At 42.6% G+C, this 25,758-nt stretch overlaps 1 protein-coding gene across 1 annotated transcript in view; it reads right to left on the bottom strand.

Annotated features, from left to right (window-relative positions):
• The window catches only part of IGF2R (insulin like growth factor 2 receptor), a 1,674,612-nt gene that overhangs the window by 1,265,734 nt on the left and 383,120 nt on the right, over positions 1-25,758 (bottom strand). The window contains exons 10-13 of the mRNA XM_085611652.1: positions 12,912-13,015; positions 7,570-7,728; positions 5,013-5,162; positions 1,689-1,832 (exon numbers count right to left, since the gene is read on the bottom strand). Of these exons, the coding sequence (XP_085467778.1) occupies positions 1,689-1,832; positions 5,013-5,162; positions 7,570-7,728; positions 12,912-13,015 (557 nt within the window). The remainder of the gene's footprint in view (positions 1-1,688; positions 1,833-5,012; positions 5,163-7,569; positions 7,729-12,911; positions 13,016-25,758) is intronic.

Below are 25,758 nucleotides of genomic sequence, written 5' to 3'. Positions count from 1 at the left end.
TATGATGCTTGAAACAACACAGCCACAGGGTGAGGCGTATTTCCTCACCAACTTTGGAAGCCGCTGTATGCTCTGATTTTTGGCCACACAATAACGAATGGATTACATGTTTGTTCCATCGATATGTGTCAATGCACCTTGACTAACCAAATTCACTTAACACACTACATTTGCTCATCTTCAGTATTTCCCCTTAAAGAGACTATTAGGTGTCACTACTATTACGCTACTTGCCTGTTATGTTGCTACCTAGTTTATTTAGATTCACCACGGAGTAACGATTGTGCTCCTACCAAGGAGGTTTTGTGACGGACGCAGAATGCCTATATATATATGTATGCATACTGTATTTGTTAAACCTTTCCACAAATCTCTTTTGTCTGTGTGTATGTTGAATTTAGTTTGCTCATTTAGGGACCTCAGTATCGGGTACGGTTTACTAAGGACCAACCCATGAGTTAGAAACAAAAATAGTTTTTCAGGGGTTCTTCCCTTCTTTACACACAAACCTGCCCTGTTGTAGGGTAGGAGGCCACTCTTCTATTTTTTGGTCCTGAAGAAACGTCACGGATCCCTCCTGGATCAATAGGCGTGAAACATGTCGACCTTTCAACAATATCTAATGGGTTGAAACTGTCACGGCCCATTACATACCAGTGCCAGCTCTTTTACACTTCTGTTTTTAACCCTACCAAGGAGATCATATATCAAAACATCGTTAGGATACTCCTTAGGTAGTTTTAATCAATGTTCTCTGCACGTACACTCTACCCTACGTTCACAGACCTCAAGCACCCATCCGGCTTGAAGAGAAGCTCTCTGCTAAAGAGCCCTCTAGCGGGGCCCTTGGGTCATTTCAGCGCGGGTAAGCCCGGTGATTAAGCATGACACCCATCTGGCTGTGTGAGGTCTCAATGTTCCATTTAGGAAGATTCCCCCTTAACTGAAGAATTTCCACCAAATATCTCCAGCAAAAGTATCACACCCCCTCTAAGCAGATGTAAATTGTGTGCGGTATGGGGCACCAGACGCCGATTTCTTACACTTGTCATGACTGTGCCCCCGGGTTCATCAGTTCTGTGTGCAAATTACGGATGTCCTTATCAAAATGTCTCTGAAGCCTGTGGCATGCTGAACTCACATGTGCCTCCTTCACCTGGTTAAGGACCTACAAAGAACTGGAACTTTATGCTTAAGAATGACCAAAAGTGTCATAGCCCAAGGACATAAAGGGCTCCCTTACGATATATCTGCCTAACTCTTGCAGAGCTTGATAAGGGGCAAGTGTATGCCACCCTTCTTGCGCTGGGTGTTGCATTTTCTGGAACTGTCAGGTAAATTGAATGTACTTTTGGCTGTAGTGCTAAGTCTCTCAAAGGTGACACAGAAGTTGATTTTGTATCTGTGTACTTTTGTCGTCTAAATGGCGGCCTTTCCTGAGTGCTGGAGGTGCTACTCTTCAGGACAACTGCTCTGCACGAGTTTAACTGTTGCTTTTTGATACCAAACAGTGCAAAAAAGTTACATGATATTGTCTATCTCGAAATGAAGCATTATGAAGATATCTTTCTGGTGAACTCTTATGTGGTAGGGATAGGCAATTATTAGTATTATGAATACTTTAAGAAAAATTCACCATCATTGTTGCAGTACTAGAACCCTTTCAGGAAAAAGTTAAAATGGCACACCTGGCTTGCACACTAGGGTGATGACAGTTTCAAATGTCTTGTCCTTCTTGCAGATATCGCCATCTGTGTAAATGAGCTGAATATTTCTTCCAACCTTCTTGGGATCAGACCCAAATTTCCCCAAATTTGTTTTTGTTCCTTTATCTGGAAAAAAAACAAAAACGCACATTTCAAACAACAACTATGACAATAAAAAGCAGCTGTCAAATGATCTATTGTACACCCACTAAAATCTCAGTCAATCTCCTATTGTGGGACTGGTACCCTCAGGAATCTGTTGTCTGTAGATATTGATTAAACTCAATTCTGCAAAGGACCTGAAGGTTAGTGCATGAAGCTTCAAAATCGGCTATCACACTCACCAGAATTAATTACAGTTGATAAAGTCTCAATCTGAGCAGAGAGGCAAAAAAGGATATGTTACTAGTAATGTTTTGTCCTTCCTTTTTTCTAAGGCCATAAGCTAAAAAGTACAAGTAACAACGTGTTGCTGCCAATACGTGTTGCACCTTTGAGACTTTGGCAAGGCAGCAATTTATTACAAAGAAACATTACATATTATAAGGTGTAGCCAGTTCATGAAGTATTGGTCAGGTAACGAGTAAAGGAAAAAATGAAAGTACAGTAATATCGGTATAGTAGTCCCACTAATAGTGCTAAAACCCACTACGCCATGAAACGGATGTAATTGGCACAAAATGTGGGTTATTAATTCAACAGTAGGAAAACCGGTTTTCATTCCAACAGCAGTGGTGTTAATAGTGTATCAGCTCTAAATTTAGTACCCTTAAAAGTTAAGGGAAGTAGGCAGAGTGCTTGCCATCTGCCAAACGGATCAGTGTTGGTCACATTTGATCCAAACGTCTCAACTTCTATTCATACTATTCGCCAATACCCTACATCTTGAATACTTCTACTACTGGAATTATAACCTGGATTACTGCTATTGGATTAATAACCCATACTTTGTGCAGGAATTCGCTTCCTCACTGCCCTTTTCTTCGATTTTATTTTTGGTTTTGGACCGCTTTCAAATGTTCTCCTCTGGCAAGTCCCTGTCTACATACCGGTTTTTTTGTTCTCTTCAGTATTCCATCTCTGCTAACTAGCTGCTTTTCTCTGCCTTGCTATCATCCTGCCATAATTCTCCCGTTGTTCTACTTTAGTGCAAATGGTTGAATGACATTCGGCCATCTGAATGCACCAATGTGTGAGTGCCTACTACAATTTCAATTGAAGCCATCTCTAGGAAGAGATACCCCAATACCAACTTGTCCACACTTAGGCTCACCTGTGCGCCAGGGCACCGAGGGGCATACAAGTCAGAAGTGTTTTCCATGCATACATTATAATAGCTAGATGCTGTGACCATGGGGTAGAAGTGGACTACCTGGATGGAGGGGGCACTTTTTGCGATTGTGTCAGTTAAAAGTGAAAGGCGAGGGCTAATTTATAGATAGGAGTAAACGGATGAAAAGGAAGACAGAGGCAGACTTCAGATCTAACAGCGCGCACACCCACACTAATCTTTGTTTCCTGGGTGCACTAATCTATCAGGCCACGAGTGATGTAGTTCCCAGATGGACTTAAGGGTTCCCCAATGCACCGTCTCTCTGTTAAAGGAAAGTCCAAATAATGCCTTGTCTCAAAGATACACTTCAGATTTTCAATAATGACAGACAAAGGGCTGGAGTTAAAGATAATTATGCAAAGTACAAGGCACAGAATAGTGACTAATCAATTAGCAATATAGTCAATGTGCCAAGCCTAATTACAGAATCCTGACAGATTCACCTTCTAAGAATGGGAACCTCCTCCTTACACCGTAAATCACACTATTTTAATAGGGTTTTAGACAAAAGGTTCACACATTCACTACATTAGTAGATGATTCTCAGGCTCATAATCATCAAGAATCAAGCAAAAATAAACATTTGCAAACAAAATACATTGAAGGATTTTCTCACTATCACATTACATTGGTTTCAGTGTTCACAACATCTGGTACATAAATACAACCTTCTCATAACGAGTTACTTGGTCTGGGAAAGCTAAAATCATCAGAGGTACTCAGCAATGCATTGTATCTCAAAGTCTGTAATGAAGCTCTGTGGTTTTACTGAATAAGCAGCTACTTATGTTATATGACATCTCTTTATTAATGTAATAACTGCACTTTCACAATTGCTTTATTAACCTTCCTGCTTTCTCAAATTTGCTTGAAAATGCACCATTTGTCCACTCTGTTTTCAAAATTTTCTCGGGGGGGAAATCCACCTCGAACCCCCTGTAGGTTGTTCCGGTTCGCTACGCTCGCTCTCTGCGGCGCAGTATGACAATTGTACGCCTCAACACTTTCAAATGTCACCAGCCGCCACTGGTTAGCATGACTCCTTAGTGACAAACCACTGAAATTGTATCACTTCAGATGTTTTGTTCGATTTACCTCCTGAGACTTTGAATGCCAGCCTCCTAATGGAACTGAAATCTGCTCTTTAGGTTTGCTATATGAACCTTTAGAGCACATGTCTGTATCTTACCTGCATATGTAGCTACTCAAAAAGAGTTTTCTATAATCATTTTAATTATTTGACTAACTGTTTTTTGATGGTCTGGTCTTGCTTAGCTAACCCAGTTTCTGACTTTAACACCATTAAAAGACAGCTTTCTTTTGCCACTGGAGAACGGCCAATGGCAACAGCAAATTAATACAATTATGTTGTCTTGTAAAAGCCAAAAGCAATTGAAATATTAGCCATTTGTTCCTGGTTCTCATCGGACACTTTTTCTAATAGTACAGATAAGATTAATAGCTAGAGGCCTCGATTCATTGTATGGCTCAATTGGTCTAAAAAATGGGCATTAGATGCCCGGCAGAAGACTTAATGAGTTTATGTACGCTGTTTTCTTGAGATCATGAATCTGAATCCTGGGAAGGCCTTATGATGTTGGTAAATGCAGTACAATAAAATGAGTACTAGTAATCTCGGTCATTACATTGCGGTGTTTAATGAATATTTAACGGTTTATATAAAAAAGGTTCTTAATTTTTGTACTACTATTAGTATTATTATTTTATAAGGTAGACTATATCCTTTTTTAGGCTTGCTGTTGGTGCTTTCACTATATTCGTTTTAACAAATTGAGCTACAATGTAGTTACAAGAGCTTGTTAGATGTAAAAACTAGGGAACTAAACAGGTTACGTTCTAGGGCAAAGAGAACTCTTTGAACTTATGGGATTAATAACAAGTTAACATCTTTCTCTCTGATATAAAGATCTTGGAGCAGCTGTGATCACAAACCATTTTGAATCTTTACTCACCCACTAAACATATGGCAGCTTCTTCGGGACACCCCTTGGCACCTCCTTCCTGAAGCACGTTATGGCAGACATTGATGAAAATGTGTTTTCGTTCAGTCTCAGTGCTGCTATCCACTGTCTCCCAATTAAGAACAGATTCAGTGCCTGAGCCTGGGATTAAGAATGTTCACATTACTCAAAATACAGTAATCTATTTTGATGATTAAGCCATAAAATACATTCACTTTTGCAAATGGGTACTGGAAAATGGGGTGAGGAGAGTTTCGCCCTGGCAGATAAAACCTACACCTCAGACCAAGCAAGTAAGCCAATAGGTTCTCAACTTTAAAATGTGAGGGCTAAACTAATGGCTTTGTCATCGCTTGTTTTTTAAAGCATAGTGAGAAGCATACAAATTTTAAAATTACCAGCGATGCATACCAAGCGGATGCACTGATGCCAGTCTCGAAATCTTTTGTTTTTATGCAAAAATGTTCTAAGATGGCCACTGTACGTCGTGACCAATGCCCACGTGCAGGTGGCCATTTTGTAACAGTTTTTCTGAACGAAATAGCATTCCAGGATTGTTGTCAGTGCGTGTGCATGCATATGCATCTGCACACATATGCATCTGCACACACTGGCAGGCTTTTCAGAAAGTCTATTTTGCTGTCCCAAGATGGCTAAAAGCAGTTTTGAAAAGTAAATCAAATGAACAAAAAAAGTAAAAGATGCAAGGGAAAAACTAAGGTAGCAGGGTAAAGCTTTCAGTCCTTCTAAAGAAAAAATATGTTAATAGCGGAAAGAGAAGAGGTGGGGGAGGAATGGAGGAAGGGAATGAAAACAAGGCACATATGAGAGTAATCGCAAGTAACTGTTGGTTGGGGAATAAAAAGCAACAGAGAAGTGGAGAGCTGGCAGGTCAAAAGAGGAACAGAAAGGGGAACGGGAAACAATAGAAGAGTGGGGAGGAGGGGCAGAGCAAAGGAGGAACTGGAGGGGGATGAAATTCAATGAAAGAAAGGAGGGGTAGGAGAGCAACTGCTAAGTGGAAGGGAAATGATAAGCATGGCCTAAAGGAGGGGGCAAAAAGGAAAAACAATACACACAAAAGATAAATCAAAAAACAGGTACTCATATGGCACGCTGAAAGAAAAAGAAAAAAATAGATCCCCCGATTGTAATCACTGGAAGGACTCGAGTCAACGAAACAAACACTGCAAAATTGCTATGCTCCAGGGGATGAGCAAATAGAAGAGAATGGAAAGCCATTGAATAACAAGCAAAGAAATGAGATTGACAAGAAAGCCAACAAATGATAAATCTTTCTGAAGAGCTCTACTCAAAGGGATTGTAGTAACAAGGCTGTGCACCTGACTAAAATATCAGTGCCATACCACAGCTAGTTTTCAAGTAACCTGCGATGAGAGGGATGCAGCCACTCTCTCAGAACAGGGGAATATTTTGGGTACCCAGTACACATCAATGGACAGTTCTGATGCAAACAAAAGTGTAAAAAATTGCAAGCATTGCTAGCGGGCTCATAACTGTCAGGTGCACGGATAGAGGTCCAGAAAATGTACACATTTTGAAAACCATTCAGACGTCTTTGTATCCCACAATCGTTTTCCTTTAATGTTTCGAAATCACGAGGTTTAGCTGCACAGGGTTTGGAGAGGCCACCTTGAGGAAGAAATGGCTGAAGATACTGCATGTGCCTTTAGAAATGTCACTTCGCTGCCGCCAGGAGAGCTTGAGGATATTTTGGCTCGACCTCATCATAGGATATAGTAGCACAGATAGGATATGAGAAAAAGCTGCTTCATTGGCCTACATTAACCTGTAATGGGAACTCTTAAAGATAACCCAACGTTGGCTACTCTTAGGGATTGTGATTTCAAAAATAGACTAACCTGAAGGGATTGAAAGGTGGCGTTAGGAATTTGTGCTCTAAAGTAAGGCCTTGTAATGTCAAAAGTAAGACACCATAGAAACACAAACTATATATAAAGTGGGGGGGAAAAACTGGTGGGACTTTGAATTAAAATTCTCAGAAAAACGTATAGAAGCTTTATGGCTTCCAATATAGTGAATACATTGGAGGGTCTGGTGTGCTTTTGAAAGAGTCGAAGGCCTAATCTTACTGGAGGATACAAACAATTTCATACAATGATTCACATTACTTCAGGAAAACAAGAACTGCTAGTCTAAATCACAAGATTAAAGTGTCAAGCTTGTGAGCATGCTTTAATTGGCACTCATGATATTTTATATCAAGAAAAAATAAATATTCAGCATGATCTGTTTAGAAATCAAGTGGATGAAGTGTCCATAACAGTGCATATTGAACCCCATCTTCATAAAAAGTTGCATGCTATGCAGAATTGGTGCATGTTGACGGGTAGGTGTTTGGAATGTAGTTGAACATCCAAATGTGTTTTACAAATGCATTTACTGACAAATTAATTCTAACAAATCATACACTTTGAAACACATCCGCAATATCAACTATACATCACACATAATTTTAGTACAGATGGGCATTCAAGGAAAAGAAAAACACCAGTAAAGTTTCTACCTGAATAGCGAATTAATGGCGACAAATTGTATTGTTTTTTCTTGTCCACGACTCTGCAGTGGAGTTCTTCTTTCTCACAGGCATATTTGGTTTTCCAGGTGAATAAATATGTGCAGTCCACCTCATCAGAAAACTCAGGAATTCCTTTGCCATCATTAACTTATGCATTAACAAAAAGAAAAAATATTCTTTAACACCACACTTATATAGATTTTTAAGTAGCAGAAGCATTTTATAAGCCACTACTCCCTCTCCCGCCTAATCTTTTATCACTTCTGGTCAAAACCATCACACCAAAACCTTCCTTTTCAAAAGAAAACTGGTGAGACGGTTCACCTATGCACCAGAAGGGATCCGAGCAGCATACACATGCACACACATGTATGCTATTTATTGCAGACAACTCTGTATTATCAGCTGTAATGACCAGTTTGCGGTCTTGGTGACAAGTTATGCACAGTTTGCGGTTTGTTAAAATACAGATCATAGAAAAAACAAGTTACTTATCTGTAACTCCAGTTCTCCAGAATTGCTATCATAGACTCACATACTTGATTCACTCCCGTCGTCAAAATGGGTATTCCTGGTATTTATAAAATAGCAAGAAACAGTGTTAAAATGTACACAGGCTCAACTACAGTGTTTGTTCAGTAGCACACCAACCTCATTTGTATTTGTACTATTACTTGACCCACTGAAGCATGTAAAGCTGCATTCAGATCCAGTAGCAGTGCTTCTTGAAAGTCTATCTGCTTCTCCATGTTGTAACTAGGACTATCTAAGGATGTGACAGAGCAGAGTGCAGCTGTCGCTGACATGCTTCTGGTGGAGTGTGCGGCCACCCTACTTTTTAGGGGCGGTTTGCTTTTACAATGGCAGAATATATTGGGTCACTCTCTGCCTGGGCGCACAAAATATACGAATGGTTGACCAGTCATTCTGGTGTCCTTTTTTCTATCTACATAAAACTGTAAGTACCTGGAAACACACAGTGATTGCAGTTCCTCACTGCTGATATTCATAGACTCTGAAATAAAGGAAAGCAGTATTACCAGGTAGTTTAGGCAAAAGCCTGAAAAAAATATGGGCAGGACGTTTGGGTTGATGCATAAAGTTACCTTGCCCTTAGTGAAATTAAAAATGGTTCTATGATTGTGAAGGCCGAAGGTCATCTATTCCGGTTCCGGAGATTAAAGGGTGGCGAATTGATGACTTCCAAGAGAGATACTTGATTTAGCCTTGTGAACAGCTTCAAAAGTTGACAGAATGAGCTGGCCAAAAACACTGTTCAAATCCCATGGAATTAGCAGCTGTTGATCTGGTAAAAAAGCTCTTAATCAAACATGAAGCAACCGTCTGTATTTTGAGAGCTCTGCTAAGTACCCCCTAAAATGAGTATTTCAGGCCTTCACTAGTGAGCTAGAGTAAGTACGGCAATAATTGGAGCTTTTGCACAGAGATGGCGTTCAACCATTTAGACCGGCGTCATACACAGAAGAGCTTTCATTTTGCATTTTATGTTTTTGTTGCAGCGGGGGGCATATATCTACAACAGTATTGCCCTGCAGTCAGCAGATACGTTAAGATGCCCAAATTGTAAGTGGTAAGGTATCAGGGAGTGAGGCTTAGTGACTTCCAGTCGTAGTGCAGGAACTAGCTATTGTGCTGTGTTTTGTTGCAACATTTATATAGCATTTTGTCGTGGTATGTGGGGCGCTGTGCTGGCCTTTGTTGCGATTGTGTTTAAGAAGTGTTTCCATGAAATGCATGATGAGGTGTCGTTATTGTGTTATGGGACACAGCGCTCAACAATGTGATGGATAAAAAAAGTGTGAGAGACGCATGCAGTTTATGGTTTTTCAGTAAACTGGTAGCTTTGAGCAACTCTGCAAGCTCCTTTATGGTATTTTTTATTATCGTAGGCCCCACAGCTGGTTACTCACAGATTGTTCATGCTGAGATAATTTTTTTTAAGTTTATGGTCCTCAGCAGGCATAGGTTGGAGGGAGAAATATGCTTGGATAGACTTTGTTAATATAAAAATCATTTCTAATTTGTTGTTGTGAGATGTCAAGTAGCAGTCATAGTATGTAGCTTGTCAGACCCCGAGGGGTGAACTAAATGAGTCTTTCACTCACTAGCAGCACATGGCAATTCACTTCATTTATTCCATGCGTGTTCAGTTGGTAATGAGTGGTTTGCTGCTGTGGACTGGAACATTATTGCATGATATACATGACAAACAGCAGCTATGTCTTGTGCGGGTGTAAAAGTGTCAGTCATTATAAGGGAATTATTATGCAGGCTATGGGAACAACAATCTACCGCTCAACCACTAAGTATTATGGTATTATTAGGAGTCAGGAGGATTATATATTGTATTATACTGCGATTGTATTTATAAAGCACTTACTACTCCTGTCAAAGCATTGAAGCACTTTACAGTGGATGGCAAGGTCCTCCAGAATCCAAGATTAGTAGTTTATCCAGTGGTTACTGGGATTAGTGTTGAGCTCTCAAGAAAACTGTTGCATGCATTTACTCAAATTTGTTTGTGGTGGTTCAAACTGACACGAGTAAGGTGTGATCATTAGTTGAGATGAGGGGGTTATGCGAGTTCATGCAGACAGTTGGTGGAATTAACAGATGAGAAAGAGGAAATTGGATATGGATAGGTTGCAGGTAGGACTTTCAAAGAAGGAGAGGTAGTGATTTTTAACATTTTTTAATTAAATGACGGCAATTGACAAAAATACAAAGGAATGAAATGGAATATTTGTAAAGCGCATTAAATCCGAAGGCGTTAAAGTGCTAGAGCCAGTATGTATGAGCATCCGTGGAGACCAGAGAGTGCAATCACAGAAGAGAAAAATGCCAAGGAGCCAAACTCGCAATGTGTACTAGCAGTGTGTTCCATAATTTAGCTGCTGCTACAGAGGACGGGCCGGCCCCACCTGGCTTTGCGAAAACTGGGATAGGTTACCTTCTTCAGAGATGATGATCTGAGCAGTCTTGTAGAAGTGTACCAGTGGAACGCCGTTCTAAAAAGGCCAGGCCCTGGATGGTGAAGAGCCAAATAAACCATGCAGAGAGATTTATAGATCACCAGCTTCCTGACTGGCAGCCAGTGGAGGGAGCAAATGTCTTCCCTCACCAAGAGATATTTATGCACATGCAGGACCAGGGGACTGATGCATTCTGAATAACCTGGGGTCACACAACATTGAATAGGGTGGGGCTAAGGAAGGACCTCTGCATAACTCCACAAGGAAGCTTGAAAGCCTCTGCTCTAAAATTCCCACAGCTGGCCATTTGGACCCTATCCCCCAGAAAGGAACCAAGGAGGTCCAGAGCAGTATCCCTCACCCCTGTAAGGTGTAATCTTTGGACCAGGCAAGATGGGGATATTGTGTCAAATGCCATTGACAGATACAACATTAACAAAAAATTGCGGCACCCCCTTGATCTACTTTGCAACTAATGGAATCTGCCACAGCAAGCAGCGCCAACTCTGTGCCGTGACCACTCCTGAACCCATTCTGTGATGGATCTAAGCGCTTCTGGGAGGTAATAAGCTCAGCTAGTTCTTAGCTGATTTGTTTTTCAAGCATTTTTGCCAGTGCAGGCAGTAAAGAGATGGGACGAAGTTTGTTTAGGTCCTCTGGGTCCCCATTAGGTTTCTTTTAAAGGTGAACAACTACTGCTTTCTTCAAAAGACAGGGATACACTCCCATTGTTAATACCTGAGTAAAGAGTTTGACCAAAAAGGTCACAATCTGATCCGGGGCGAGCTGTAAAACTCTCGGTGGGCGAAGGTCATCAGGTGAACCCAATTTCCTGTTAATGAGGAGATCTTTTACTTGCAAGGAGGAAATGCAGATAGAACTGTGGTGGAGTGCCAACCAGAAGAGTCAACCATGTCAAACGAGGGGAGAGGGCTCGCCTCATTGACACTGAAGTCAGAATAAATCTTCAGGATCTTGTCTGAAGTATACTGCAACACTGCTGCAAAAATTCTGAGTCATCAATGGACTGTTGGCCAGAGGGGTAGAAAGCTCCTACCACCTTAGAGTTCATTAGAGGATTTGCTGGCAGGCCTTTTTATTCACATAGTAGGGGGATTTGGCGTCCGCAATTACACATTTATACGCAAGTATACTTTGTTTTTCTTTCTTCTACGGGATAGGATTTGCCCTCCATTCCGGTTCTTACTTGAGGTCTCTCAATTCATCCGAAAACCAGTACGCGGATGCTTTAGCTCTGATACAGACCTTTGTTTTAACTCGAGCAACCTCTTCAATTGCGGCCTTCATCCAATCATTAATATCTTTTGCAGTAGGTTCCTTTAAGTGGAAATTTTTCAATAGTGACTTTCTAAGCTCATTAATAGAGATTTTGCTCTAATTGTTATGTGATATTGGTTTGCCCTGCACCATTAAAAGTCACTGATCAGTAGACTGCTCAACTTAATAGGAGGGTTTCTCACACAGCCAGGCCTGAATGGTTGGAAAAAATACCATCCAACGTATGGCCAGTGATACGAGTAGGGGATTTATTAAAGATTAAATGAAGATTAGGCAAACATGTGTGATATACGGTAGGCTGTGCTCAGAAACAGGAATCATGCAGGGGAATTAAGGAGAGAATCAATCATAAGCAAGAGAGCATAGAGTTATTTCAGAAGGGTTTTGTGTAGTGTAGATATTTCTCTTATAGCACAATCAGCAAGTCTTCAGGGGAGAACTCTTCTCCTCTTCAGCCATACAGGCAGTTGGATGTGGCGTGCCTTGATTAGAAAATCTAAAGCAAAATACCAGCAGAAAAAGCTTAGTTTGTAGAAGCTAAAGGTGTAGCTTGCAGTGATCCTTGGAAAGCCATTTTGGTTTGAAAATCCCGTAATGAGGAATATGAAGTAAAAGACTCCCTTACAAATGCCATGACACAGAAATAGAAGTCATGATGGCCCTACAGGAGGAGGAGCAGCGAGTTCAGCACTTCCATCTTTTTGGCTGAAGTTTTGGTTGTTTCAAATGAGGATGCGCTACTAAACAAACAATGTTGTCGGGCTATTTTAACACGCTCCTTTCTCTTTAAATTAACAAGGAATTTCCAGCCTGACGAAGGGGAATGATTCACCCCTGTGCAATCAATCTGGAAATGCAATATAACATTTATGATTTTGTCCTTGCACACATTCAAGTTACTGTCAACATTTAACTGTTTAGCTATACAAGTGCTACTTGCTCACATGTACAATACATTTCACTTTTCATTTAGCCATTGCATTTAAAGATCCCATTTCACCAGTGGTGCAAGATCTCGAATACAAATGCAGTCCTCACCTGCCATCTTATCACATACAAAGTTAATCACCGTCATCCTTTGGAAGCCTGTACTGCAGGCATCTCCTTCTGGGTATGTTAAGGTAAGATCACCATCGGAGTACCTAATGTTTAGACAAAAAAGGAAAAATCGCATTAATCTAGTGGCCACAATGTGCCTGAGATTTTAAAGAGAAGAACCATTCTCATGCTACATAAACATGTGCATCCAGATAAACCCTCATATCCAATACGGAGTGATCATTCTGGATCAATTCAAGATATAGCTTTCCATGTCAGCACTTTGAATACTAACCACACCTAGAATAATGTTTAATTTAGTGTGCTCTTATCAGAAGATCTCTTTTTGGAATTGTTGCACTTATCTCTCCACTGTAGACAGGTCTTAGAATAATAGTTAACTTAATGGTGGATTGGCCCTAATACTACCTATGTGGAAGCTATCGAAATCCAGAAGGGTAAAGGAATCCTTAAAGATCTGTACATTCTTTACAAAGGAAAACTATGCATTGTGTGGTGTCATGAGGTCCTTTAGCTCAACCACTATGGTTATCCATCATTTTCAGCACTATAGAAATTAGGATGTCTCTGCTGTGCACTGTCGTACTTTGCACACTTTCTTTCATGCCATTATTGTGGAAATGGTCTACAATGATGATGGTTATTCTTTGCTTCCGGGGATTCTGTCTGTACATTCTCTAATGCCGAATACCAAACAGCATCACATATTTGTGTTCGGTCAGCAATGGCTCCCAGGCTTTTTTAGACACAACACGTTAGCACATCTTTGTAGCTTTCCACTGTACTACATTTATTTTATAATCCAGAGCCTGTAGCTTTAGCTGAGAGAGGGTAATTCCAACAAAGCTCACTGGTCCTGCCTGGAACAGATGCCCTCCGGGGCATGAAGCCTGTGTAAACTGAGTTTACACCCCCAGATGCAGACCACTTGACTACACACAACAGGTATGGGGTTCGTTGCTCCCAGAGACCAATAATATTATTATTATTATTAATAGTCTCCCTGTGCATACATTTTAAGGATAGGCGGCACTTTTTGTATTGAACAGTTTCATAATAATGATAACTGTGTTGCTTTCTATAATCAGTATAATAATCCCAGCAAGCTGATTTAATGCAAGGCTACTTTAAATGTCAGTGTCTGGTTTACTGTTTTGCTATTGACATGTGAGAGTGAGTCAGTAAATGAAAGGCGATGATCTGTTTTTCCACAGTTCCCTGAGGAGACTTGTGTTGTGCTTTTGGGTAGCCACAATGACCTGTTGCTCTGTAAGTCTAGGAGCACATGTAAGGTGTAGTGAGCTAGCCAGGAATTTGGTGCACCAGATACAGTACTTGGCAGAGTGACTCAGTCCCTGCATTCTGACGTTCTGGTGTCCCAAGGCACAGTTCAGTAAAAGCAGAATCCCTACGACAAAGGTAAGGTACTGCATAAGCCCTCATGCGATCACCCAACAAGAAAACTACCTTGATAATGGATAGCACCCTGAGGAAATGAGGAAATGTCAGGGTTTTAACACTGAACATCCACAAGAAGCATGAGGTCTGAGGTCACAGCAGAATCATAAGGAGACAGAACTTATGCAGTTTCATATTGTGCCAATGAGGGTGAAGACGGCATTTGTCAGCCTAAAAATCAGTGCAAATAAAAAAAGGTTAATTACTTTTAGTAACAATATTTCTGATGGTTAAAATATGCTCCTGCAGATCAATTACCTCTTGAATATCCTATTGGCGCCCGAATGGTTCTAGAAAGCTTTCCATAGAAATAGCTTTCCAACAACGCTACTTGTCCCACATGGCTTTTGCCAAAACGTTACCCATCTAGGGGGTGAAGACCCAGACATAAAAGGCGCAGACATGCATGCAGACATCGGTTCCTGGTGTTTTCGCATCACATTGAGGTGCGTAGAGAGTAACCAAGAGAATCAACTATAATCATATGATATGTTTGCATAACTAAGGATGTTATTAATGACGACACTAATCCACAAGAGAGCACAGAAGGTGGTGAAGGATCTACAGGAAAATATACTATCCGCTGAAAATATCATTACCAAAATGATAAACGTTTTTTTCTGTTGGACACTTCTTCCCATTGATCCCATTGATTTTGCACCTTGTGAATAGAGCCACACAGCAATATCCTCTGAGAGATGGGACTGAATAGTGTAAATTAACCAAGGAAGTCCTGCAACTAAGCCCTGGTAAAGTATCCAGAGAGCTTGAGCCAAAAGGTAAGTATGCTTATCAAAAGTATGCAAGAACCACATGACTGGTCAGTAAATAAGTGTCCCTGGAGAGTGAAGTAGAAGCAACAATGGCCCTTATGAAGTGAGCAGGAATGTCATCCAAAGGGTCGTTCTTGACCAAGACACAGCAGACCTTGATCCAAAGCGTAATAACTCATGAGAGTGTACATTTGATATCACTTTGTCCTTCATGTTGTTGTGTAGTTCCTATAAACCTATATAGGAACTGCGCATTTGGACAACATAGACTGTGGGATTTGTCTCCAGACTGATTCCAGATACCCCCACTGGGTATGTTCGCCTATGTACCTAGCAAGCTCACAGCCACTGCAAACTCCTCTTACCAAGGAGAGAATAGTTCCTGGCAACCATTGAACATGACAACTCTGTCCAATTAGGGATCGTCAAAATAGTACAGTACTTTTCGCTCAGTCCCTCGTGCTCTCTTTGTCCCAGAGAAATACACAAAATAAACGGTGGGGACGTTTTAAATAAGCATTTATTGAACCAGCGTCATTCTAGTGTAAAATAGGTGTGCTATAACAACCATAAGACAGAAAAAGATACTATAAATGATATTAAGCAGCAACAGAGTAAATGGATGGTAGATTTCTACCATAGTGCTAAAACAAGGAATATATGCAAGCATATAAATAAATGACAATAATAATGCGTACTCCTACGATGCAACCCGAACCAGACGTACGCAAGTGTACCTAGCATGTATGTAGGTGTGGAGCCAAGAATCCCCCTAGGCTGAAACAAACGCCATTACCTGGAGTGAGAGACTGTGGGACCCCGTCTTGGTCTGGAGATGGACACCCCTCGAGGGATGTCAGACCACTGCGAGCTGGAGTATCTGCGTGCAGGAACCTCGCATCTCACGTCAGTGTGTCAGCATGGAAGTCTTTCTCCTCTACCTACCCTGGCAAAGATGTGGTGTATATATACCCAAAAAGTAGCCTCAGGGGATTCTACCTTGCTGTGTCATGTCGGCCGAGGATGACGGAAGGGATGACCCTTACACATAGTTATTATGCATTAGATCGTAATCCTGCTGTGATTGAGAATCCTTATGCATAATTCATGAGGCTAGTTTTCTGGGAAATCCATATGACATTTATGCAGCGCTTAACTAGGTAAGAGGTCAATCCCAAAAGCCAAAACCCATTATGTACTGTAATGGCACAGTACATGTAGGTGAAGGGTTAGGGGACTACTCAAGCCTATATGGGGTACCCTATGAAACATAACAGTGTATCCAGCGGAACGCAAACAGCTGATTATCCACTCGATCCTGCTATAAGAAGCTGATTCAGGCGGACACAACTCCTGGAGTCCAGTGTACAGAGAGACTCTTCCTTTAGGGTTAGGTGAGGAGGAGGAAAAAATTGTAAACAAGTTTTGGTTAGGACTATGTGAAAGACTGACCCAAGCTGGACAGAATGCAGGGCAAGTGCTTGGTTTATCTGTGGAATGCGGGCAGATCAAGTGTGCCTGCAGTTCACCAACCCTACAAGAAAAAGTAATTTTCACCAAGAACACACTTTCAACGTTAGTACACAAGCCAGGTGACTGTACATTATTTCAAATGGAGACTCCATCAGGAACCTTAACTCAGAATTCAAATTCCACTGAGGAACAATGAACTGAGCAACAAGACACCAGTAAAGCAAGTCTTTCAGAAAATGCAGCACAAGTGATGACTTCATTAAAGAAGGCTGGTCACAAAGCCACAATAAGGCAGATGTGACACTCAGATAGCCGCTGACAAAGTGAATGCCAAGTTCTGTTGGGCAAGAGATGGCGCAAAGTGTTGAACATTACAAAGGAGGAACAGGAAAAGATACAGACCTTTTGACTGCCACCACCCAGCAAACTTATTCCAGCAGCCCACTTCGCAGCGGATTTCCTAGCAGCCAAGTTGACATCTGTCGCTTCTCTATGTTAACAGAAGGTGTCTGGTTGGCACCACTAAATCGCCATACAAGCAGACGTAGCGTTAGAAAACTATGGTAGCTGACCCAGTAACACTGTCGCAAAAGCAGGTCCTCCTAGACCGTGAGAGGAAGTGGGGAGCTGCATGCTGAGTTCCCAATGTATCAGTGTACCAAAACATCTTTCCCAATCTGGGAAAATCAGGAACAGTTGTTGTTGATCCTCCCACTCCTGCTGCAGCACTCTGCACAGAAGCAGGATCAGAAGAACTGCGTAAAGTAGTCTCTGAGACATAAAAGAACATGAAGGCACCCAAGAACCATTTGTGGTAGGAGTATGCCACAAAACCAAAGACACTTCCTGTTCTGGGCCATGTAGAAGACAACCACACATGGACCCCAAGCTGTGGAGAATGTCAGTTTCTACAGGGTGAAGCTTCCACTCATGGTCATAAACAACTCCGGACATCCAGCTTCATGCTGAAGGTGCTCACACAGTTGGTTGCAACTGGGAATATACTTCATTATAAAGCCAGAAGAGTCCGCCGTACTGCATTCCAAAACAGGGTAACATTATTTCCCTCCCCTCATCAATCTGGTCATATAATGAACAGTTGTCATGCTGTCTCAAAGAATCTCAATGGTGCTCTCTGAGATGGAAAGGAGGAATGCCTATAGGACAATGCAGCCCGCCAGCAATTCAAACACGTTTATGTGCAGGCAGTGCTCAGAGTAGGACCACAGGCCCCTTTCCCTAATGACTCTCAGAGGATAGTTCCAGCACAACGAGGAGGCATATATACCCACATAGCCTAATATTGCTATGACTGGAGAGGACTGATGGGATGATCAAGCAAAAAATTGTAAAGGGCATATGCACCTCACCAGAATGCCAGGCCAAGACACTCCAATGCTGGAGACCCTGTTTCCTCAAGAACCACTGAAGGGTTCTCATTCACCATCTGGAGTGCAGCACCAACATGCAAGAAGTCATCAGGCTTAACAGCTAGAAGATTTAAGGAACTGAAATTGATTTCTGTGCTAGAAACATCAGAATAAGTTAGATGGGGCGAGACACTTGCTTCAGGTGTTTGGAACTTACGGGGGGTTGAAGGTGAATTGGGCAAAGACTTGTCTATTCCCGGTGGCCCCGACATAGAGGGACCCCCCTCCCCCCCCCCCGTCGCTGGCAGTGAGATGGGAGCCTAGATGTTTACCTTATCTCGGCACTAACATTTATCATGCCCCTGACTATCTATTAGAGGGCAACCTGGGCAGATCTATACACGGCCTCCGGAGTCGTATGGTATTCTAAAGTGCACTGCCCCTATAGGTGGCGGGGCGGGTGGCGCTCCTGAAGATAGTAGCGCTGCCACAGTTGCTGTTCTACTTTCAGACGTTGCCAATCTGGGTCCCGGGATCCGTGTTCCGGCAGCTTCGATCCATGATTTGCGGGTTCCTGTGGGGGTCTGGCAGGAGGAGAGTAGCATTATCCACAATGATAAGACCAAGAGCAGACGGGGGCATGGCAGTCCCAGATTTTGAGTGGTATTACTTAGCGGCGCAGCTGCAATGGCTCACGCAAGCAGTGGCGAGGGAGTTCCGAGGTCCGGTACATTTTATCCTTTATAGTTTTGCAACAGAAGATGCGGCTTGAGTTACTTATGACTGAAGAACGGACACTACGGCTGTGCTGGAACCGGAGTCAATGTAAGGCAGGTATAGCCCATCCGTATGCCCCGGAGATACCGCTGGGGATGTACACGGCACTCCCTCATGAATGGGATTGGACAGCACTGGCACAATGGGAGGCCCTGGGACTACAGGTGATGGGTGATTTATACGAGAACGGGACCTTGTTGTCCTTCCAGAATTTGCAACATAGGTATGACCTTCTAAAGGGGGATTATCTGTTGCATTCAGCGCTAGTTGCCGCAATTCAACACTATTGGAGGACAGGTCTGTCAGAACCCAGCACCTCAATTGCGGGCCAATATGTAGTGATGGCAGCTGGGACCTATAAGGCTATAACGTGTTTATACCGTCGAATGCTAACAGAGAATTTAGAACCAATGCGTACACTGCAGGGGAAGTGGGAAATGGAGCTTGGCAGGGAGATCCCGGAGAAGACGTGGGCACAACTGGTTAAAAGAGCGTGGAAAAGTACAAGAAATGCCCGGTTTCAATTGATACAGTTCTATGTCCTACACAGAGCATATCTAACACCTGAGAAGCTCAATCGATACTTTGGGGCGGCGGCTCGGTGTCCACGCCGTGCTCTGGAGGGAGCAGACTTCCTTCATATGATGTGGGGGTGTACGAAGTTAGGGACGTATTGGGGGGAGGTGATGGATACATTGAATTCGTTGGAACTGGATCCGGGTACTTGCCTACTCCATTGGTTCCCGCACACTCCCAGAACTAAAGTTACTAATAAATGTATAGACTTAGGGCTAGTATTGGCTAAACGGGGGCTAACTATGCATTGGAAATCGAACCAGGGTCCTAAGGTGGGGAGATGGAAGGCAGAACTACTTAAATGGGCAGGCAGTGAGAGCACACTCAGAATAAGACAGGTATCATGCAGTGGCGGCTGGTGACATTTGAAAGTGGTGTGGCGCAACACAATTGTTGTACTTCTCTGTGGTGAGCGCGCGTAGCGCACAAGCACGAACAACCTATGGGGGGGTTCTTCCCCCGAGAAAACTTTGAAAAAAAGAGTGGGCAAATGGTGCATTTTCAAGCAAATCAGAAGGTGTGAAGAACAGCGCAGTCAATACTACTGTTTAGAGTTGTGGGAGTTATGAAACCTTATAGAAGTTTGACACATAATGAGAATGCTCTGGGAATATGGAACTAAAATGAAAAACAATTTACTGGTACCGCAGTAGCATAACTTTTCTTAATCATACTGGATAGAACCACGGTACATCCAACATGAAATAAATTCCAGTTAGGAGTCTCATATAACTGACTAGTATGCTTTTCCTGCTTCCTGGTCCAATCATCTATTTATTGATAGCATTAATAAGGATCCCTCAGGTAGGCATGTGTTCTTTTGTGTATCTTTGCATATGTATACTGTAAATGGAACATTTTTATTAAAAACACGTCTTCAGCCCTCGTGCCTCTCTCCTCTCTCACTCCTGCTAGTATGATCGACTCTTTCAAAATTGAGAACATAAACAACTGCCTGGTCCCAAAGATACTAACGCTATTGTTTTTCTTTTCTTCAAAGATGAAATACAGTAAACCCATAGGCATGCATACTGACATGCTTGAGAAATAATAAAGCTAATATTGAGGAAAGCAGGCTCTGCAATTGGTAGAAAACCTCAGAAGTAAACAGAATAGACAGGCATGAAAATGCATATAAAGTTCCACACTCTAAAGTGGTGCTAATGGGTACGACTTTACTCTCTTGTTGATACTTGGAAACCTAGTCTCTTGACTGATTTTAATAGAGGGTAAGTTTAATAAGTTTTTAACTCACTCAGTTGTCTAGTAGTTACTCTCGCATAGGGTTCACACCAGTATCCTTGAATGACCACGGAACGCACACCAGAGTAGAGGGGTTGAGGGAGCACCAAACATGCTAGACTTCGTTCTCCAGTAACTGTACCATGTATCTTCATGTCACCCCCCCCATGTACAGGTTACCACAAGGATTGACGGGACTGTGCTCACTTCCAAGGAGTGTGGTAGGTAGGAGTATTGTTTTCCACCACGTGTAGATAGTTTCTGAATAGTGATGTCATTTGAGATGTCATCAGTGATGTCATGAGTGATGTCACTGACCATGTCATGAGTGATGTAATATGTGACGTCATCAGCAGTGGATTGCGGGCGCGCAAGTTATAGTTAGCTGAACTAACTATAACGGGGGAATTTCAATGGTTTTGTACGAGTGAAATGTCCAGCTAACTGTAACATGTGTGAAACCCATGTTTTTTTCAGTGAATATATATATGCATATATTTTTTTTTATGAAGTTAATTAAAACAGTACCATGGAGTAGAGCTCGTACTTTCGAAGCGTTGCTCAATACTGCTCTGTAGAGCAAGTGTTGCCTCGGTTTTGGTTCCTGTGCTGCATGCTTTAATTTGCACCAAAGAATTTAGAGGGCACATTATCCTCGTCTGCCCCAGGCCCTGTAGAACCCTGGGTAAGATGCTGGCTATTCCAACAGTGGGTCCTTCACCCTCATGTACTTTTGAACCGTTGCTCAATACTGCTCTGTAGAGCAAGTGTCGCCTCGGGTTTGGGTCCTGTGCTGCATGCTTTAATTTGCACCAAAGAATTTAGAGGGCACATTATCCTTGTCTGCCCCAGGCCCTGTAGAACCCTGGGTATGATGCTGGCTATTCCAACAGCGAGTCCTTCACCCTCAGTGGAAAAAATAAATTAAAAAACCTTCACAGAAGGAGGGGCTTCACAGCAGAGATCAAAAGCAACTCGAGTTTAAGAGCCCAGCAGCCGTCAACCATAGCTGCCAAGGTTTCAGATTGCTATGTGTGACATTTTCATTATTTCAATGTAAATATGAGTGACATATAACAACTATGAGTGACACTTTTTCGTGAGCATAATCAAGCAATGAAGACGAGGGAAACATAATTATCAGAAATTACACCCATTTGAGAAACGAGAAACACTAAGAAGATCTTAAAACTGCTGCATAGACTCAAAAATGGGAGGGCACTGTTGGACCAGACTGTACCAAACGGGATGTGAGAGGCCATACTGCCTGCAAATGAGCCTCATGTTCCATCAAGCCCAGCCCACCCCCAGGCATGCCTTATCTGAATGCATATGGGATTTTACTGTATTATAAATACACAGGAACATCTTTTTTTTTTTTTTTAAAGAAGACTAACTTGGAGTTAATACAAATGATCCCTGCTGCATGGATAATGATGAATGCAGCACGGGAGGGTAATCCTCTGCAGCTGGGAAAAACGTTTCCCGGACCGTGCACACCTGCATGGGACCGTTTTGGTCTGTGCATTGGCCATGCTGTATATCAGCCTGGCACCGTGACCTCGTCACCCTGTTCCCTAGCAGGAGAACCTCCTCTGCAGAAAGGATGCAAGGTAAGTAATATCTGCCATGGCAGGAGAGGCAGTGAGTGCATGAGAAGCAGCCAGGAGGGAAGCAATAGATCTGTGAAGGTGTACAGTTCTCTGCAACTAAAGAACTTCATCGCAATGCATGGCCTACCCAAGAATCACAGAACCTGCTACCAGTCAGCTAAAATGCCACCCCTCGTGCATAACTTAAATTACTTCCAGCACTGGCATTCCAAATAAATGCGACAGAACACTAAAATCGCAAGGGGCAAAACTATCTCCATATTTTCTCTTTTGTTAATTAAAATGAGGATTGATGTTACTTTCTCCAGGACGGATATGAGGGTGGGCGAATCCATTAAGAACACTATAATTATGAAATCAGTAATTGTCGCATAATATGTTGAGCATGCCCCGTCGTGTACAATTGCAACGGGCTGTTTTCAGGATCCCCACAAGCAACGGTTGTGCAAAGACTATTTCGGAAGGTGTTTTAACCCCAAGCTTTTGGTGAATACTGAGGGGTAGCTCCGTCTTGCAGCACTAGGTGCAGAGGGTCACAGAAAAACCTGTAATCTCCCCGCCCAGGATGTGGCCTCCGATCAAAGATCGGGGTCTTCTAGTGCACAGGCCGGGTCTCCCGCTGAATGAGCAGGATCAATACAGCCCCGCCCACTGCTGAAAGACGTACATTCGCTAGTGCTATAGCAGAGCAGCTAATAAACAACTTGCAAACTTTCCCTCAGCCAGTCTCCAGCCACAGTAAAGTATCCAAACAGCCAATTAAAAGCAAGCAGTGAGATGCTCCCGGACAAGGCAATTAACACAAAGCGTGGTTGATATAGTAACAAGTACTCGCCGACAGCGGCCAAGTAAATACATTGATTGGGACAGGTAGCATAGAAAGCAGCAGAACAGCACGCCTATGCTGCTTTAATTCTTAAATCCCACCTCTGCTGAACATGCACGGTGTGGAAACGCTGCTGTGAGGTCAGGTGCTGGCGGATGCGGCTTGTTTGTCAACCATGGCGAGTTCAGCACACGCACTGTGCCTGGTCCCTGTGGTGAGGCACTTTAACAAGCCGAGGCGTCGGCCGACCGAGGAGCTGAGGCCCCAATTATTATTCTCTTGTCTGGAGCCACGCGCGAGATGAATTGCTGCGCTTGCAAGGATCATGTGATCACATGATCTGAGGAGGAAAAGAACGCACCGTGAGCGTGCACATCTGCTCTCCTGGCGCAAGCTGAGATCGCCAGGAAAGACACACCGTGAGCGTGCACATCGGCTGTCCCCCTTCGGACGCAAAACCCACAATAGATCTCGCCGAGGCGAGCAGCGCATGCGCTGCATTGCTAGGCGAGACCTATAAAGGTAGAATACTTAGCCAGCACATTCTCATATCACAATAATACATTTGGACAGGGGGAGGAAATTGGCACGGATACCGCCCTTAACACATCAGACGGACCGGTTCCTTGATCCCATTTCTTGGGACCCTTTGGTTGAGATTATACGCAAATACTTCCACCATAACTGGAACTCCACAGCACAAATCGATATTGATTAGGAGGCATTCAAAGTGGTGATCCAGGGCCATTACCTGAACCAAAAGGTGAGGGTAAAAAAAAAAAAGACACTAAAGGGAAACTTATCCATGATGGAGGATTCCCTCCGAGGGTTGGGAAGAGATGTAGTAGAGGACCCATTTCATAGGCCAGATTTAATTGAAACCAAAGAAAAAAGGGATCACAGTAAAAGACCCTTTTATATACGAATAACACGTGGCAACTGCACATTCAGAGGGTGAACAGGCAGGAAAAGTACTAGCCTGGCTGTTCAATTCTGAGCATAACACTGGCCATATACAGAGGATTCAAAATCAGGCACAAGAACGGTGTACTTACACCTGGACATATATAATGATGCTGATAGTGGCCCTTCCTACAACTATAAGTAGTTTTTTTTTTATGTCTCATATGATGGAAACATGAACCACAGCATAGACACTTACAGTTGGTGATAGTTTTGAGGGTGGAGTGTTGCATGGCCTAGACGTCTGACTAGAGAGGTCGGACTACCAGAATCCCAGTTTGACTTAAGCAGCCTTGACTTGGGCAGTGTGCAACATTTAGGACGGTAACAAAACCGAACCAAAAAAACATGATTTACTACAAATTATTCTCACATACAAATTATTCTCACATACGGGGGTGAGTATAAATTAATATCCTGGCAATATCCTGGCTTTACGAGTCAGCATGGTCCATGACTAGAATTGACCTGACTTCAGTCAAAATCAGGTGGGGAGAAGAGTTTTTATCTTGATTTTTGAGAAAACGAATGGGATCTGGTCTTAGAGCATACTCATAACATATCCAGAAATACAAAGATAGTGTATAACTAATTACCTCCACAAATCATCTCACAACACCCAGACTGAACAGATATGCTGGGACGGTGGATAAAGCATGCTCTATATGTACTCTGGTTGATGCAGGCTTCATTCATTCATTCATTCATAGGACATGGCCTTGCCTGGCGATTGCGAAGTTTTCGTTACAGGTGACTGAGGAGCTGGAGCGCACTCTGCATAAAACCCATCTTTAGCAGATGATCTTGTATTTACAGGGTCTACACTAGACAGTGATAACATATTCTGGGGCCAAGATACAACCTCAACATTTGTATGTGGCTTATGCACCAAGTGCTTGAGTCTCAATCACACAGAGCTAGTTGTCAAGTTATTCTACGGGAATGCGCTCAAATTAACTAAGGAAATGTTGGGGCTTACTCAGTATTTTACAGTATGGTAAAGTTTCTTTGATGCTTTGGTCAATGGGACAAAGTGTTGGAAAGACATGCTACCTTGCATCAATTTTGCTATGATCCGAGTGCCCTTCTGTTTCGTGGGCCATGGGTGCAGGCTGGACAACTCAATAGACTGACCGATCAGCTGCTGCCACAACAAAAGTAGTAAAACATCTCAGATCCAAATTCCAAGTAAGAAGGGTTCACTCAGAAAAGAGACAAAGACGCTGTTCAGGGTTTCTTCAGAGTCCTGGAGTCCAAGTACATGGAAAAAGGGGTCCTGTTTATGGATAAACGTGCATGCACAGTTTAATTTTTTTTTTTTCTTTTTTACTGTTTTTTTTTTTTTAAAGGTAGAAAAGTGTAATAAAGGACTTGCACCAACTAGGAAGTCCTTCAAGGATGTTCAAGTACTCTAATCTTTGGGACAACACTGTTCAGGCTATTACAATGCACCACAGATTCTGCCGACACATTCCTGACGTGCTCTTGACTATGCCCTGGTGGGGAACACATCTGAATAGTGCATGCTGTTTTGTGTATGGGTGTTTTGCTGCAATCAAGTAAATAGATGTACAATTTGGGATACTCTGTGCATGATGTGATTGTTGCCTCCCCCACATGCTGCCCTGTCCATTTTCCATGGTGAGCAAAGCAGCCTGCACGTCACAATGCTCAATATAGACTCAATGAAAACCAATCTGTTGGATGTGGAGGCTGAGGATTCCCATCCCCTTTCTTTGATAAGTGTCCACTAGA

Source organism: Triturus cristatus, chromosome 6 (assembly GCF_964204655.1).
Source record: "Triturus cristatus chromosome 6, aTriCri1.1, whole genome shotgun sequence".
In the NCBI taxonomy this organism is placed as follows: domain Eukaryota; kingdom Metazoa; phylum Chordata; class Amphibia; order Caudata; family Salamandridae; genus Triturus; species Triturus cristatus.
Note: the sequence above shows the minus strand (reverse complement) of the source record. Positions and strands in the feature narration are given on the sequence as shown.